The sequence below is a fragment of the Danio rerio genome, chromosome 10, assembly GCF_049306965.1.
Source record: "Danio rerio strain Tuebingen ecotype United States chromosome 10, GRCz12tu, whole genome shotgun sequence".
NCBI classification, from domain to species: Eukaryota; Metazoa; Chordata; class Actinopteri; order Cypriniformes; family Danionidae; genus Danio; species Danio rerio.
This window is the reverse complement of record NC_133185.1, coordinates 41,581,314-41,597,576: the sequence shown is the minus strand read 5'-3', so window position 1 is coordinate 41,597,576 and position 16,263 is coordinate 41,581,314. Positions and strand designations below refer to the sequence as shown.

The following is a 16,263-nucleotide window of genomic DNA, read 5'->3' as shown; positions in this document are numbered from 1 at the left end:
ACAAAAATGTATGGCCGTGGAAGAGCCGCAGTTTCAGTTTGGCCCAGAATTTTTATGTCGTAGCATCCCTACTAAAAACGCTGTATTATTCATGCCAGACCACAGTAGAGAAACGGTATGCGCCTGTGCACGTGCGGTCCTGTAATCCTCCAATGTTGTTTTGGTTGTGCATGAAGAACATGTTACTCTTTAAATAGTTTGAAACTAGGCCTGGACAATATATCGTTTTAGCATAGATATCGCAGTGTGTGTGTCCACAGTAGTCATGTCTCAGGGTATGCAATGTTGAGTTGCCATTATAATTGATCAGTATAACCTTAACGGAGTGAACGTTTATCATTTATATGTGTTTTAAAGGCATTTCAAGAGAGTTTAAAACATTCAGGCTCAAAAGAAGTACATTTGTAACGTTAATGAGGAATTATTTTCCTGGATTAATACAATGAAGATTTCATTATTAAATTTTTATACCTGAATACTGTTTGACTCTCTGGAAAACCATTAAAAAGTACTGTTTATTTGACTTCTTATATTATTTTACTTTATACGTGATTCACACCCTGTACAGTCCTGACGGATGATTTCTTTTAAGATAGAGTTTTTCCAACCATCTGGTAAAATCGTATTCATATCCCAATATATTACAGAAAAACAAAATATTGCAATGTCAGAATTTTTCAGTATCATCCAATATCATGCAGCCCTGTTAGAAATTATAACATAAGATGTTTTTTTTCACTAAGTTGAAATCTGGGTCTACTAATATAATGCAATTCATGTCAGGTAAGCAAAACATGCAAAAAACTAAGTGACACATTTGAGTTGATGCAAATTGAGAGAAACAAATTGTTATTGTTTTTAGTGTGTCAGTAATATGCTTATATTTTAATGAATTTTGTACTGTTTCGAATACTGTTGTATAATCAGTTTTCTATTGAATGTGGAGTGGGTTTTTTTTTTTTGTCTAAACAATTACATTTTGTCTCAGTGTGACTAAATTTTGCAAAAATGGTAATTTAGCAAAAGCTAAGAGTATCTTATAATAATGTTAATCTAAATATACTTTGGCCCAATCCCAATTCTACCCCTTAGCCCTTCCCCTTACCTGAGTTCATGTGAAGGGGTAGGGGTGTCCCAATTCTCTTCAGCTTGAAGGCTGAGGGAAAGGGCAAAAAAAAACTCTAAAAATAAAAACAGCTAAATTTATAATAACTCCTGTATAGCAGTCCCACAACATTCTGTCACTCGATGACACTGGAATACCCTGTCAGAAATGTCTAATGGCTGGGAATGAGCTTTTTACAGTGTCTGCTATAATGTTAATGTTGTTTTTGTGTATTTACATAGATGAATATGACCTCAGTGTAAATACACAGTACAGTTACGATCTTATTGTCACATTAGATCGTTAAGATAACATGCCTTTAGTGATTTCCTGAAGATAAATACCAAAAATATCGCAACTGGAAAAACTACAGTAGTCACCATGGTCGATCTCATATGAAGCAAGAGCTTGCGATGACAGATGATGACGTGTGCAGGTGTTGTAGTTGTAGTCCCGTTTCTTGGGGGTAAATGTTGAAGCTCTTTGCATTCACACTTCGTTTCAAGGGCCATGGGGAAGTGGTAGGGGTACAAAAATAGAATTGGGATTGGGCCTTTTTTTATTTATTATTTACACATAGATTTGTATATGTGCACAGTCAATTGCACAGCACAAAACAATTCAAAGCACATGTACATCTTTCACGCCTTCAGTGTATGCATGGTATTCAATAATCAATAATCAGGTGGTGTGCATGCATACTAATGACAAAATTTGTGCCACTAGCGCTGTACACAGACAAACAGTTTACTTCACCGCAGCAATATCACCCTGCAACTAAAGACCAGTTTCTCACTGAAGCTAAGCAGGGCTGAGCCTGGTCAGATTGAAGTCCACATGGGAAAACTAGGTTGCTGTTGGAGGTGGTGTTAGTGAGGCCAGCAGGGGGTGCTCAGCCTGCGGTCTGTGTGAGTCCAAATGCCCCAGTATAGTGAAGGGGACACTACTGTCAGTGAGCGACATCTTTCGGATGAGTTGTCATCCAAGGTCCTGACTTTGTGGTCATTAAAAATCACATGGCACTTCTCGTAAAGAGTAGGAAAGTAACCACAGTGTCCTGGCCAAATTCCCTCCATCGGCCCTACCCATCATGGCCTCCCATCTTCCGTATGGGCTTTATCACTCTCTCTGTAACTGGTGTGTGGTGAGGTCACTGATGTCATTGTCCTGTGGCTGCCGTCGCATCATCCAAGTGGATGCTGCACACTGGTGGTGTTGTAGACAGGAGAGACCCCCCTCATGATTGTGAAGCACTTTGGGTGTATGGCCATACACAAGAAATGGGCTATATAAATACACATTACATTACCAGAACCTTAAATAAAGCTCAAATGATCATGTGACCATCATGTAGATTAAAACCTCTTTTTTTTGTCCTCTGAAAATAGTTTTCTTTTAATACACAAAACTTAAAACACATTTATCCAAAGTACTATTGATTTACTTTTGCTGTACCTTCAAAAGCCTGTGTAAATGTGTGTGTGAATAGCCCGTCTCTTTGATTGGATTTTGAGGACGTGGATTAAATGTCTGTTCAGAACTTTCAACGCGACAGGACTTGATTTGTACAGGCAATAACTTTGCGGCTCGGATCGAAATGGGAAGTCTTTGAGAAATGAGGAATGTTTCACGCCTGCTGTTGTGCTGAGAGATAACTCATGTTTTGTGTTTATTTGTCAGTGTTAAATCAGCTGCCTCTGCCCTCTCCTCTACCTGCCACCACCACTAAGAGCCTGCTGTACAATGGGAGGATCGCGGAGGAGGTCAGCTGTCTTCTGTCCCGCCGGGACGACGCGCTCGTGTCTCAGCTGGCACACAGCCTCAACCAGGTGTCCACCGAACACATGTGAGTATCTCTTGTTTGAGGACATCCTCACCTTATGGCCTTAACCCCTCAAATGTCACACTTAAATTTGGTATTTACACTTGAAAGTGATGGCTTATACAGTGCCCAGCATAAATGAGTACAGATCTTCTCACAGAACTCTCTTTTTAATACATTTTTCCATAGGATGCTTTACAATAATATATTTGTGCATATTAGGGTTGGGTTGATACACGATGCTATCTACCATCAATGATGGCCTATAGACATCACAATGCTGAGCCGGCATCGTAATCCTCCATCGCGCCCCCGTCGCAGCAGCAACCCGCTCTTGAAAAATACATCCGTTTACAATAACACGTCTTAGTTTTAAAATGACATTTTAGAATGAAAACGATCCACATCCACACTGGTGTTTCACCTAGCATTTCTGAAAAGCCCTGCTTCCACATTATACCCATGAAACCGCACATTACATGACCACACACACACACAGGCATGCGCTGCAGCGTACGCGTGCATATGAGCTCCAGCAGTTGTACTTTGAGCATAAAACCCTAGAGAACAGTGCATGTTGGACAGTTTATCAAGGATGTACCGCTGGATCACGGCTCACTATAGTTATTAACGTGATATTTAAGTAATCTTGTCTCCATCTAGCGACTCTTTTGAATCCATTAGGTAACGTGTTACAGCGTCACTACACTGCTTCAATCTTTCGCTTTTACGCTTGTGCTTAGTAATTTTAGCGAAAACCTCAGATACTGTTGGTTGGGCACCTTTTTACTAACCAAGTTTGTCGATGCCATTATACAGACACAGATCACTCTGCCTATTCATGCCAGAGTCCCGCTGAAAAGGGATTGAGAGGTGGTAATTTGTGTGTAACTTAGCTTTATTTATTTATGTTTGGGTTATGGGTAAAACAAAGACAAAGCGGGTCACATAGTTGAAACAGAAGGCTACAAATAATCAATTTGTTATGAATTGATTAATTATTCATAAATAATTAATTCACCACCACCTACGATGACGATGCCATCGTCCATCGCCATTTTTCACATTAGACATCGTACTATGCCAAATTGGTTGACATATCACAATCCTAGTGTATACAGTTTAAGTCACATTTATTATCCCTCCTGAATTATTAGCCCCCCTGTATTATTTACTTCCCCCAATTTTGACTTCAACTGTACATTAGATCTAACAAAAATCTTAAGATCCCAGTCCAAAAATTATCACACCCTAAATAATATATTGGGCAAAACTGTTAAATATAAAAAGGAAAAATCAAGAGAAATCAACAGAGTTTTTTTTGTGTAATTGTTGCATTAACTCTTAACTTTGCATTTAAATGTATTATCTTACTATTCCTAAAGTTAAGTAATTAAACACTTATTTTATTGGATATAATTGTTTAATAAAAATGTTTTGTTTAAAAACGCCAACATACATTGGCAAAAGTAAATATTTTATAAAGTTTATGAAACATATGTGCCTTATTTTACTGGGAACATGCTGATCAGGAGGTCTGTATTGCCTAAAATATTTAGGTTTGGGCTGTTTGCACTGTGCAGACTGATCACACAGTAAGTTTACATGGACACCAATAATCAGATTTTAATACGATTCAGACAATACTCTGATCAAGAGTAAACCATGTAAACAGAGATTTTTGATAAACCTTAATTCGTTTGAGTCATAATCGAACTAAACAGAAATCAGATTAAGATGTGGAGTATGCTGATCTTAGTGGCATTATTGAAGTGCACTACAGACATGTAAACACTGCAATCAAACTATTACCGTTGTGTAGGAATTTCGCCGCAATTTGCGATAGGACGGTGTATATACATGGCTGTTTGACAAGATTTTCTGCATCTACCGAGTCAGTAAAGGACCACAGACTGCTGCATTGTGAAATGCTGAGGTTTCTTTCCAATATGGCGTGCTGTATCATATTAAAACAACACTCTTCCAGCAGTTCATACTCGCATCCGATATCTAGTTTGTCTCGAGGAAAAAAAGTCGACAAATTAAAAACGAAACACCTGAAATTACAGGAAACTCCAGAGGAAACATGGATAGCGTGGAGACGCAATGACGATAATGGATCTATGTGCTATAACATGTAAAACAGGATCTTGAAAGGAACATTTAAAAAGCAACTCATGTAAACACCATAATCGTATTATTTTCTTATTCAGATTAAGGCAAATAATTCGATTATTAATGTCCATGGAAACATTGTCAGTCTGTAAGAGAGTAGACGGCTTCTTATTCATCTGAATCCCTCTGGTCATACAATGATCATTCAGCTCAGTGTAAATTGAATGACCAAAAACATTTACCAAGCACACATATTTGCATCGCTATAACTGTTCTCTGTAGATCCAATAATCTCTCAATTAGTTGAATAAGGTACAATGCCTGCACATTATTCGTCAAACTACTTTTCAATCATTAACATTAACCTTTCTTGGCCAAGATGTTTCTCATAAAAATAGCAAATATGGTCAGACTACTTATTATGTTTTATGCTCCAATCACTCCAAGCCATCTAAAATGATTGATTCTTTCAAAATAGTGCTAATGAAATTGTGTTCATATTGCAAAAAAAAGTAAATATTGCAATGTCATATTTCCTCTTCAATATCATGCGTCATATCTCACGCCATCTTTGCTGTTCTGTGTTCAGAGAGCTGAAGGACAACTTGGGCAGTGATGACCCGGAAGGAGATGTGCCTCTACTGCTACAGACGGTGCTGTCCAGGAACCCCAATGTCTTCAGGGAGAAAAGTACGCCCACCCGATACGGGGTTCAGGGCGGTAAGGAGAAACTGCAGAAATAAAGCTGTTTAGTCTGGGCATGCTTTTACTCTGTGGCCTCTGCTTGAGCTCCCTGAATTAAAAATCCCATTTCTTCTTTTTGAATTTCCAGACTGTAGTTAGAGTTGATTATTGGAGACATTAATTTACAATTTGAAATAAAAAAAATCCAAATTCTTTTAAGCTACCATAATGCAATCTCTTAGCATTTTGGTTTCTTGCATGCACTGCTGTTTGAATGTTTGTGGTCAAACAAAAATGTTTTTTAAAAGAGTCTTCTTTAGGGCTGTGCGATAAGGGCAAAAGAAACCTATCATGATTTTCTTGAACAATATTATGTTTTCGATTTTAATCAGGATTTTGTCACAGACAGACTGAATCTGTGTTTACAGTGTGAATCTGAAACCTATTTCGAAAAAAAAACAATTAGATCTTTGTTTTTCTCTAAAACAGACTTAAAATAAAATAAAATACACCTAGTCAAGCTGTAACAAATTTTCTTTTTAGAACAGACCTATGGCAAAACAAATGTGTGCATGTGTGTGTGAGCGTGCACGCTGTCAAGCTCAAGTAAGGCTCTGATGTTCTGCTTGATACCAAATATCAGAAGAGTTGCGTGCGTGTGGTTACGGATTTGTTTTGTCATACATAGATCATAGAGCTTTTTGGGACGCTGCCGTAAAATAAGCTGTTCACTTATCGCAGCTTTTGCATGCAATGGAGGCACGTAGATTGCCTGCACATATTGAGAGCGGCTCACATGCGTATTCCAGGTGCACCCAGCTGAAAACATCTATTTTCAGACAAACTTTAAAGGGAATTCTTCAGAATGCTGCACCGCGAGTCATTTAACAAGAACTTAGCTTCTTGTTTGTATTGAATATACACATTTCGTATATCTCAGACAAATACAAGACACCCGAACAACAATTGCTTTTTAATTTTCTTAATATATATAAAACTTGTATTGGAACTGCAGCAATGTTTTGTTACTTTGTCATCCTCTGAGTAAACTCTGAGCCAAAGGAGCAACCGCAAAGCACAAATGCTGAAGGAAGCAACACGCTCGCGCTTTCCACACACTTTTAGGTGCAATATATGACTGACCTGACCAAATTACCTGGTTCTGCCATGCATTAGCCTTCCTGTATCCAAAGTAACTTAATCCCATACCATCCAGTCCTCCTGTGCTGAACTCATCATCCCTGTATATGCAGGCTATTCAGTCTCCTGTTTTTACGCTCTGTTTAGGCGCACTGTGTCATGATTGGTTCAAATAGCACGCTGCGGGAATATCGTGATTTAAAAATCGGGCATGTCAAAATCGCGGTTTCGATAAGATTTCAATTAATCGCAAGCCCTAGTCGTCTTCTCACCAAGTACTTTTATTTGATCTCGATATTCAGTAAAACAGTAAAATAATTTTGGTATATAAAATGACTGTTTTCTTTATTAAAATAATTTATAATGTATTTTATTTCTGTTGTTCAAAGCTGAATTCTCAGCATTATTCCTCTAGACTTCAGTTTCACATGATCTTACACAGAAATAATTCAAATTGGGTGTTGTTGGTATTTTTTATTATTATTTTGAAATCAGTTGAAATGCCTAATGTTTTTGTCATAAATATTATTCTTTTGTGGAGAGTTTCTGTCAGTTTTAATCAACTTCTAGCATTCTAAAAATGTATAAATCAAGCACAATTATTTACAGTACATCTCCTACTTACCCCAAACATTTGAATGGTAGTGTGTGCTATTATTGTTTAATCTTTGTAGGTTTATTTATTCTAATAGTTAAAACTAATGTAAGACAGCATGGCAAAGTTGAGCTTGGCATTTGCCACACTTTAAATCATGATTTCCTCTTTGTTTGATGCTTTTAAGGTTTAATGCAACAGCCAATGATACCATCGTACAAGATGCCTCAGAATTCCATGCATGGAAGTCCGGCGTCAAACTACCAGCAAACCACTATAACTCCGAGCCCTCCCAGGTACTGTTCCACTTTCTTTTTATTTAGGTTAGAAAGGTAAGTAGATAATAGGCCTGTAATGATTTCTATTTTTTTGTTTTATAATATATTGCACCAAAATGTATTGTGAAAAATTATATTATTGTAATTTCAAGACCATTTTATGCCACTCATTATTAGGGATGGGTATTGTTAAGGTCTTAACGATATTACTGCTTTTATTGAGATCACTTATCGCTTTGGTACTTTTACGGTTTTCTTATCGGTACATTTGTAGTGTTTTTTTTAATGCAAAAAATGTAATTAAAATTGAACAGAATTAACAACATTTTATTTTATTATTGTGTTTTTATTTAAAATAAAATAAAACTAATAATTTTAATACAGGTAAATAAAAAATTTCCTGTAAAAGAATGTACAATGGTTTGAAGGAAGATGACTCTTTTTTTGACCATTCCACTGGAGAAAAGTCAACATGTTTGCCTTTTCTGGCCGAAGTTGGGAGATTTCTGGGAGAAGTTGTATTGTGCTCCCTTGAGTTGAATATACCCTTATTGAGTTGCAAAATGCAGTTAAATAATTACATGATGTTTAAGATTTTTCATTAACACACTTACATAAATGATTAAATATTATGCTTCTTAATAAGCATAGTTTTTAAATTGGCTATTAATATTGTATATTTTTAAATACAGAGATGTAAAAGCATTTTTAATGTTTAAGATTTATTTAGGCTACTGCAGAAAAAATACTGTTTTCAGTGTATCCGAATGTGTGTTTATTAAACTATTAATATGATACTAATTTAGAGTGACCTTATGTGACTGACTGCTAGAATAACGATATGGATGATTTACCTTTAGCTAGGCAGTCAAAAACTTTTTATTTGTTTTACTGCAATAAATGCACTTTTGAAAGATGCTTAGCCATTTTGCTTGCATTTCCGTTTATACAAGAAAACAACTCATGTTTGTCGCAACAGGCAATCTCTGTGTCCATTTGGGAAATACAATCCATTTGGTTCTCTCCGCCACTCTGCAAGCTTACAAGTCTGTGTCGCGAGCTATGAGAACTACAGCTACAGCTGAGAACTGTGAAGGCTTTTATACTTGATGCACTCGCCATTGTACTATTGGGCGATATATATATATATATATATATATATATATATATATATATATATATATATATGGGCAAATATTGCAAATTAGAAAAGATTGGTCAGTTAAATTATGGTACTTGTTACGTGTTTTAAGTTGTTAAGTTGGATGAGAGGTAACATTCAGTGAGTCTCTAATGGTGCTGGGTGAAAATGAGAACACACACCCCATGGATAACTGAAACAAACATTAACAATTTATTAAACAGAGAATATCAATCGGTGAATAAAGGAATTTAGAATGTGTTTTTAAATAACCAAATTAAATGAATAACAGGAGTGTTGCCAAAACAAAGAAATAAATATAACAAAACAATCTAACTAAACTCCAACCCACTAAACTAACCAAAGAAAAAAGCAAAAAAAAAAGCAAAACCGTAATCTTCATGAACCGCTTAACTAAACTTCTTATTCCAAAACATAATTACAAATGTGGCAACTCCTCCATAAACTAACAAACAAAAAAAACCTGTGCTGCTCAAAATGACTAGAGTTCTCGTAAAGTACACACTGTTAGCCATTAGCAAAACAAGAGCTTATCTTATAATCCAATTCTCATAAAGATCGTTCGACTTCCCAATAATAAATACTAAATTGAGCTGCACAAGCTTATCTACTAAATAGATCACTTAAGCGAGAGATAAACTACACAACAGCAGCAAAAATAAAAATAAATAAATAAAAATACAAACACAAATGAACAGGCTCGCCTACACAAGTGAAGAGTTTGGTGAACAGCGCAAGCGAACGCCTTTTATACGTGGAGGACCAGCTCCTGATTGGTGCGCCGAGTGAGTCATAATAGTGATTGACAGCCTTCTCGACCAATATTTGCACACCTAGGACAGGACAGAGTACAAAACAAACGATAAACAAGAGGGCGAAACACAAAACACCACAAAATATACAGGACGTAATGTTTATTCAGCAATAATTATCTAGTACCGATAGTAGAACTGTATATGTCAGAGCTTTATTGATACTTCGGGCTTTTATTATTTAGCACCAATACCGATAAAGTACAGAGTTTCGGTACCCATCTCATAATGCCAGAATGACAATATAATATCACAATGCAAGTGCACTCTTACAAAGAACACATTATAATTTTTCCTCAGAATATTTAATTTATTTATAGACATTTTTACAAGTTAATCAGGCATTGAAATCAGAATGTGAAAGCGCATATCCTAAATAAATAATGATATAAACAAAAAAATGCCAGGTAAAAAGTAAGAGGGTGCGATATCTGCTACCAGATCAATTTCCATGTGTCAGACACCCACGTGAAAATATACTATAGTAATTTATAGTAAACTCTATAGTGTTTTTAACCATACTGACGCCTCCGATAGAGATAGAGATGTCGATATAAGTCGATATATTGATTATTGTGACAGGCCTATTCGATAACACCATACCAATCTACCTGCAGTGATTAAAAGAATTACAATATGCTGAAAATGAAAGTGGTTACATTTCAAGACTGATTACTGACCAGTTTCATTCTTGCTCCACAGCCGATATGTTCAAACTCAGGCGGGTTCTGGTAGCAGGTACATGCCCCAGCAGAACAGTCCAGTGCCCAGTCCGTATGCACCACAAAGTCCCGCGGGCTACATGCAGTACAGCCACCCACCCAGCTACCCCCAGCACCAACCGATCCAGCAAGGTGAGTGCACATTCTCCTCTGTGAGACCCTCAAGAGGATTGTCACCATTTTTGGCATCTATAGTCTTAAACCACCTCAGGGCACAAGGAAAAGTGGTTTTAATAGGATTTTTGCCTATTGAAGCTTCTTTTATCCATGTCTCTTGCTGAATAATGCAACTGATGATCCCATGCTGGTAAAAATAAATAAATAAATAAATCTGTATTTACCTTCTTAAAGGAATAGTTTGCTCAAAAAAGGATAATTCTGTCATCATTTACTCTTCTTTCACTTGTTTTAAACCTGTTTGACTTTCTTCTGTTGAACACAAAGGAAGATACACTGTAAAACAGCCATTGGCTTCCAAAGTAAAGGGTGATTTTACTAACATTTTTATTCTGTTATTCTCTGAGCCTCGTGCTTGGTTATGAAACACATGATAGATATTTTCAATAAAACCTAAAAGATTTTAGTCCTTCTGTTGAAAGTCTTTTTACTTAAACTCTTAAACACACAACATGTTCATAGAAATTATAGAATAATCCATATCAATCGAGTACGTTTAATTCAACCTTCTGATCATTTTGAGACATTTGTACACAAATATCATTTAACAGTGTTCGCAGCATTTATATTGGCTCACAGAATCTTAGGCATGCTTGCTTGACATGAGAGCCAATTAGGCTCATTCTTGCATGTCAAGCAGGTGTGATTATGTATGTTTGTTGATCAATGTTTACGTCTGAGTAAAAGCTTAAATTAAATATGTAAATATGTCATATAAAGTAATCTAGTGTCTTTTTATGATTTGGATTTAAATGCTTGGTTAGACTAGATTTAAGTAATTTTGTTCCAAAAATGAGTTAAAGGGTTTGAAACAGCATGAGGGTGAGTAAAAGATGACATATATATGATGAGATATATATTTTGTGCATATTTTAATTAGGACTGCACAATATATAGTTCCAGCATTGATATCGCAATGTGATCATTCGCAATAGTCACATCACAGGATCTGCATTGTTGAGTTTGTATAATATTTTATCATTTGCATGTGTTTTTGATGCCTGGGATTGTATAATGACTTTAAAAACATTCAGGTATAAGAAATTGTACCGTTCGTGACCTTAATTACGATACATTTTATTGAGTTATTTTTATCATTCAGTTACTGTACTTGAATGCTGTTAGACTCTGGAAATGATAAAACACTTTATTTTAATTGTATCTTTTTCTTGATTGTATTTATAAATTATTTTGCATGAAAATACTCACAACACATGCAAATAGAGAAATGCACTGCAAATAGCACAGACTACAACGAAAACTTGTTTGGGAACCCCGAAAGCTTTGTCCATTGTTTTTTTGTTTTGTTTTTTTTTAAAGATGTTTTTGTTTATTTTATGGAGATACAAATAATAAACATTAATTCTTCTCCCACTAAACATGTGCATAGAAGTACTCACAACACATGCAAATACAGAATTGCACTGCAAATAGCATAGACAACAACGAAAATGTGTCGGGGGACCCACAAAAGTTTATAGATCATATGGAGATGCACTCCCACTGCAGAATCATTCCAGTTGATCTAACATTATAACTTCTTTCCAAATAGAGATATAAACTCATATGGTGAATTTGTATTCAGATCGTAATATATATAGTAAAGTAAAAAAAATCTAGCAATAATAGATTTTTCCAATATTGTGCAGCCCTACTTTTATTGTTTTATTATATGCTCCTTATTGTGATCAATGCAAATAAATGAAAACAGCAAATAAGTTGTCGTTTTCTGTTACAGTTTCCGTATCCAGTCCAATAGTTCCCAGCGGCATGAGAAATATTCACGACAACAAAGTCTCTGGTCAAGTGTCGGGTAACTCCAACCACAACGCGAGGCATTGCTCCAGCGACGAGTACATCAACATCGTCCAGAGACTTGGAAATGATGTGAGTGCTTGCCAAAGCTAACAGAAGATTTTATAACCCTAAATATATTTCTCTTTCCAATCTTTTTATTAATTCAGCTGTGCCTAGGCCCGTATATATGGCACAATTGTCCACCCGTGTTCTCTGTGTTTTCACAGGAGGGTGACCCCGCCATGAGAAATACCTCTTTTCCTGTACGCTCCGCCTGTTCTCCTGCTGGAAGTGAAGGGACTCCAAAAGGTGCATTAAACCTTAATTTGTAGCAATTTTATATAGCAACGTGCTTTTAGGTTCTTCCTTCCTTCACTTTTCACATTATATTTATGGTGCTTTTACACCATCCATGTCAGTACTGGCAGTGTTTACTAGCAGCAGCTGTGCACTACCGTAACAAGGTAACAACTAAGGGTAAGATAATGCCAGATACACTGTTTAATTCATGTTATTTTCACTTTAAATACGCTCTCAGTACACAAACGCCTGTGCTTGTCTGTTATGGATGTTTAGCATGAGTATGCGATACAGACATACCATTTACTATGAACCACAAATATTTGTGTATGATGCCTACTTGAATCATAGATAAGTTATGCTTAGCCAAACTTTTTTCTCATATCTGTTTTAATGTGAAGAAAGCGATTTCTGTTAGTTTAAGCTAAGCCTATTGTCTGCACTGTGATATCTAAGCTGTTTCTTAATAAAAGACATTATTATGGCAGCAGTGTCATAAATGTGTAGTACCACTATTTGTGGTTTGCTTTTGGCATCTGAAAAGGCATTTAGACTCAGAAAGTGGTGCGTGGCATTCGACTTAGCAAGTGAGTAATGAGTATGACTGAATGTGCACAAAGATGCAGGAATCACACAATCAATCAGAACTTTGACAATCTGGCTCATGCTGAAAGCGCTTCTAAATTTCAAAAGAATGACTTTTCTTGTTTGTATTATTTATTTTTCAGTTGGACCTCGGCCGCCCTTGATTCTTCAGTCTCCTCCACCCTACACCTCCCCTAGTGATACAGCTCCTGACCTCTTGTTGGATTCGCCTGAACGAAAAAAGAAGCAGAAAAGGTTATTGAAAGAGGAGGGAGGTAAAGGTGCCATGTATGGCATTGTCAGCTCGCCTTCTAAAGACTCGACTAAACTGACAATAAAGTTGTCTCGAGTAAAGTCATCTGAGACTGAGCAGTCAGCTGAGCCTGTGGTACCCGTTGTAGACCATGGCTCAGATGCTGAGAACGAAGTATCGTGCAACAGCTTATCATATCACCGGAACCCCCAGGAGCGACTCTCCGCCGGTCAGTGTCTTTCAGGGGAGCAATCAGCCTACCAGCAGGTTCCTGTACTACAAAACATTGGGGCACTTGCAGCTAAACAACCCGGGGTAGTTAGTGGAACCCCGTACGATGAGGCAGAGCTGGATGCTCTTGCTGAGATTGAAAGGATTGAGAGGGAATCTGCTATAGAACGAGAACGCTGCTCTAAGGAAGTTCAAGATAAAGGTTCTGTTACTTTTGTTTTCATCACTTGACGTGCATGTTTGTGATCTAAATGGATATATTTGTACTTGTATTTTTTTATTGAGATTGTAAAGCTGTAACATGTCAGCAACACTTAAAACCACAACTGCTAGCAGCTCCATTGCATCTACACAGAATTTAAACAGTAACCACTCAGAACATGCTAATATCTGACAACCACTCTAAACACTTTCAATCTGTCAATTTATTTGCATCACCATGAACCACTTACTGTGAGTGTAAATGTAAATATAAAGCATAGAATACTGCTTCTGATCAGTGTGATTCTGATTTCACAGACAAACCTCTGAAGAAGAGAAAGCAGGATTCGTACCCTCAGGAACCAGGAGCTGCAGGCACTGCTGGCGCTTCTGGAACACCTGGTGTTGGTGGCGGATGCAATGCTGGGAACAAACTGGTACCTCAAGAGGCTTGTGCTGCTAGCAATGGATCCAGTCGGCCGGCCTTGATGGTCAGTATTGACCTGCAGCAAGCAGGTAGGGTGGAAGGGCCAGTAGACTCCTGTCCTGTGCCTGCAACAGAGGCTCAGCGCTGGACGGAGGATGGCTCTGAATCCACCGGGGTCTTGAGGCTCAAATCAAAGACAGATGGGGAGGTGCAGAGGACAGTAGATGGTCGGCCAGAAGTTATCAAGCAACGAGTGGAAACAACACCACAGAAAACTGCTGTAGATGGACGACCAGAGACTCCCAAAAACAAGCACGAAAACCGACGAGAAATCTCTAACAAAGTGAGTTCGGAAAAGAGGTCAGATTTGTCAAAGCACAGACATGATGGTAAAGCTGAGAAAATAAGGGCTGAGGGAAAAGGCCACGAAACCTCCCGAAAGCATGAAGGAAGAACGGAATTATCTCGAGATTGCAAAGAGGAAAGGCACAGAGAAAAGGACAGTGACAGCTCTAAAGGCCGCCGATCAGATACATCGAAGTCCAGTCGAGTAGAGCACAATCGGGACAAGGAGCAGGAACAAGAAAAAGTTGGGGATAAGGGCCTTGAGAAAGGCAGAGAAAAGGAGCTGGAGAAAGGCAGAGACAAAGAGAGAGTGAAAGATCAGGAGAAGGACCAGGAGAAGGGTCGTGATAAGGAGGTGGAGAAAGGCAGATACAAAGAGCGGGTAAAAGATCGGGTCAAGGAGCAAGAGAAAGTCCGGGACAAGGAGCAGGTGAAAGGTCGGGACAAAAAACGGAGCAAGGACCTGGAAAAATGTCGGGAGAAAGATCAGGACAAGGAGCTAGAAAAAGATCGAGAGAAAAATCAGGACAAGGAGCTGGAGAAAGGTCGGGAGAAAGATCAGGACAAGGAGCTGGAAAAAGGTCGGGAGAAAGATCGGGACAAGGAGATGGAAAAAGCTCGGGAGAAAGATCAGGACAAGGAGCTGGAAAAAGGTCGGGAGAAAGATCAGGACAAGGAGTTGGAAAAAGGTCAGGAAAAAGATCGGGATAAGGTCCGAGAGAAAGATCGGGACAAGGTTCGAGATAAAGATCGGGACAAGGTTCGTGAGAAAGATCGGGACAAGGTTCGTGAGAAAGATCGTGACAAACTTCGGGAAAAAGACAGAGAAAAGATACGGGAAAGAGATCGAGACAAAGGGCGGGAGAAAGACCGGGACAAAGAACAGGTTAAAACTAGAGAGAAAGATCAGGAGAAGGAACGGTTGAAAGATCGGGACAAAGAACGAGAAAAAGTTAGGGATAAGGGTCGGGATAGGGATCGAGACCAAGAAAAAAAGCGCAACAAAGAACTCACAGAGGATAAACAGGCTCCAGAGCAGCGGTCACGTCCCAACAGTCCTCGAGTAAAACAGGAACCCCGTAATGGAGAAGAATCCAAAATAAAACCTGAGCGGTCAGTCCACAAAAATTCCAACAACAAAGATGAGAAACGGGGTGGGGAAAACAAGAATCAACTTGATGGACACAAGCCTCAATCAATAGACAGTAAAACAGCAGATTTTCCTAACTACCTATTAGGGGGGAAATCGAGTGCATTAAAGAATTTTGTCATTCCCAAGTTAAAAAGGGACAAAGAGGGTAATGTGATGCAGGAAGTGCGAATAGAACTGTTTTCCGAGCCACGTGTGAAATTAGAGAAGCTAGACCTGGTAGAGGACCTCAATAAGGGCGCTAAACCCGTTGTTGTTCTGAAGAAACTTTCCATTGATGAGGTCCAGAAGATTATCAGTAATTCACGCAGCTCAAAATCGAGCAGGTCATCTCACGGCAGATTTAGAGGTAAGTCCATTTT

At 38.0% G+C, this 16,263-nt stretch overlaps 1 protein-coding gene across 2 annotated transcripts in view; it reads left to right on the top strand.

Annotated features, from left to right (window-relative positions):
• nipblb (NIPBL cohesin loading factor b) overlaps positions 1 to 16,263 on the top strand; it is a 71,880-nt gene that overhangs the window by 10,098 nt on the left and 45,519 nt on the right. The window contains 8 exon segments of one of the 2 annotated variants that reach the window (NM_001161447.2): positions 2,786 to 2,951; positions 5,632 to 5,732; positions 7,649 to 7,757; positions 10,416 to 10,567; positions 12,351 to 12,499; positions 12,637 to 12,718; positions 13,438 to 13,980; positions 14,298 to 16,250. In NM_001161447.2, coding sequence (NP_001154919.2) covers positions 2,786 to 2,951; positions 5,632 to 5,732; positions 7,649 to 7,757; positions 10,416 to 10,567; positions 12,351 to 12,499; positions 12,637 to 12,718; positions 13,438 to 13,980; positions 14,298 to 16,250 — 3,255 coding nt within the window. 2 annotated transcript variants of the gene reach the window in all.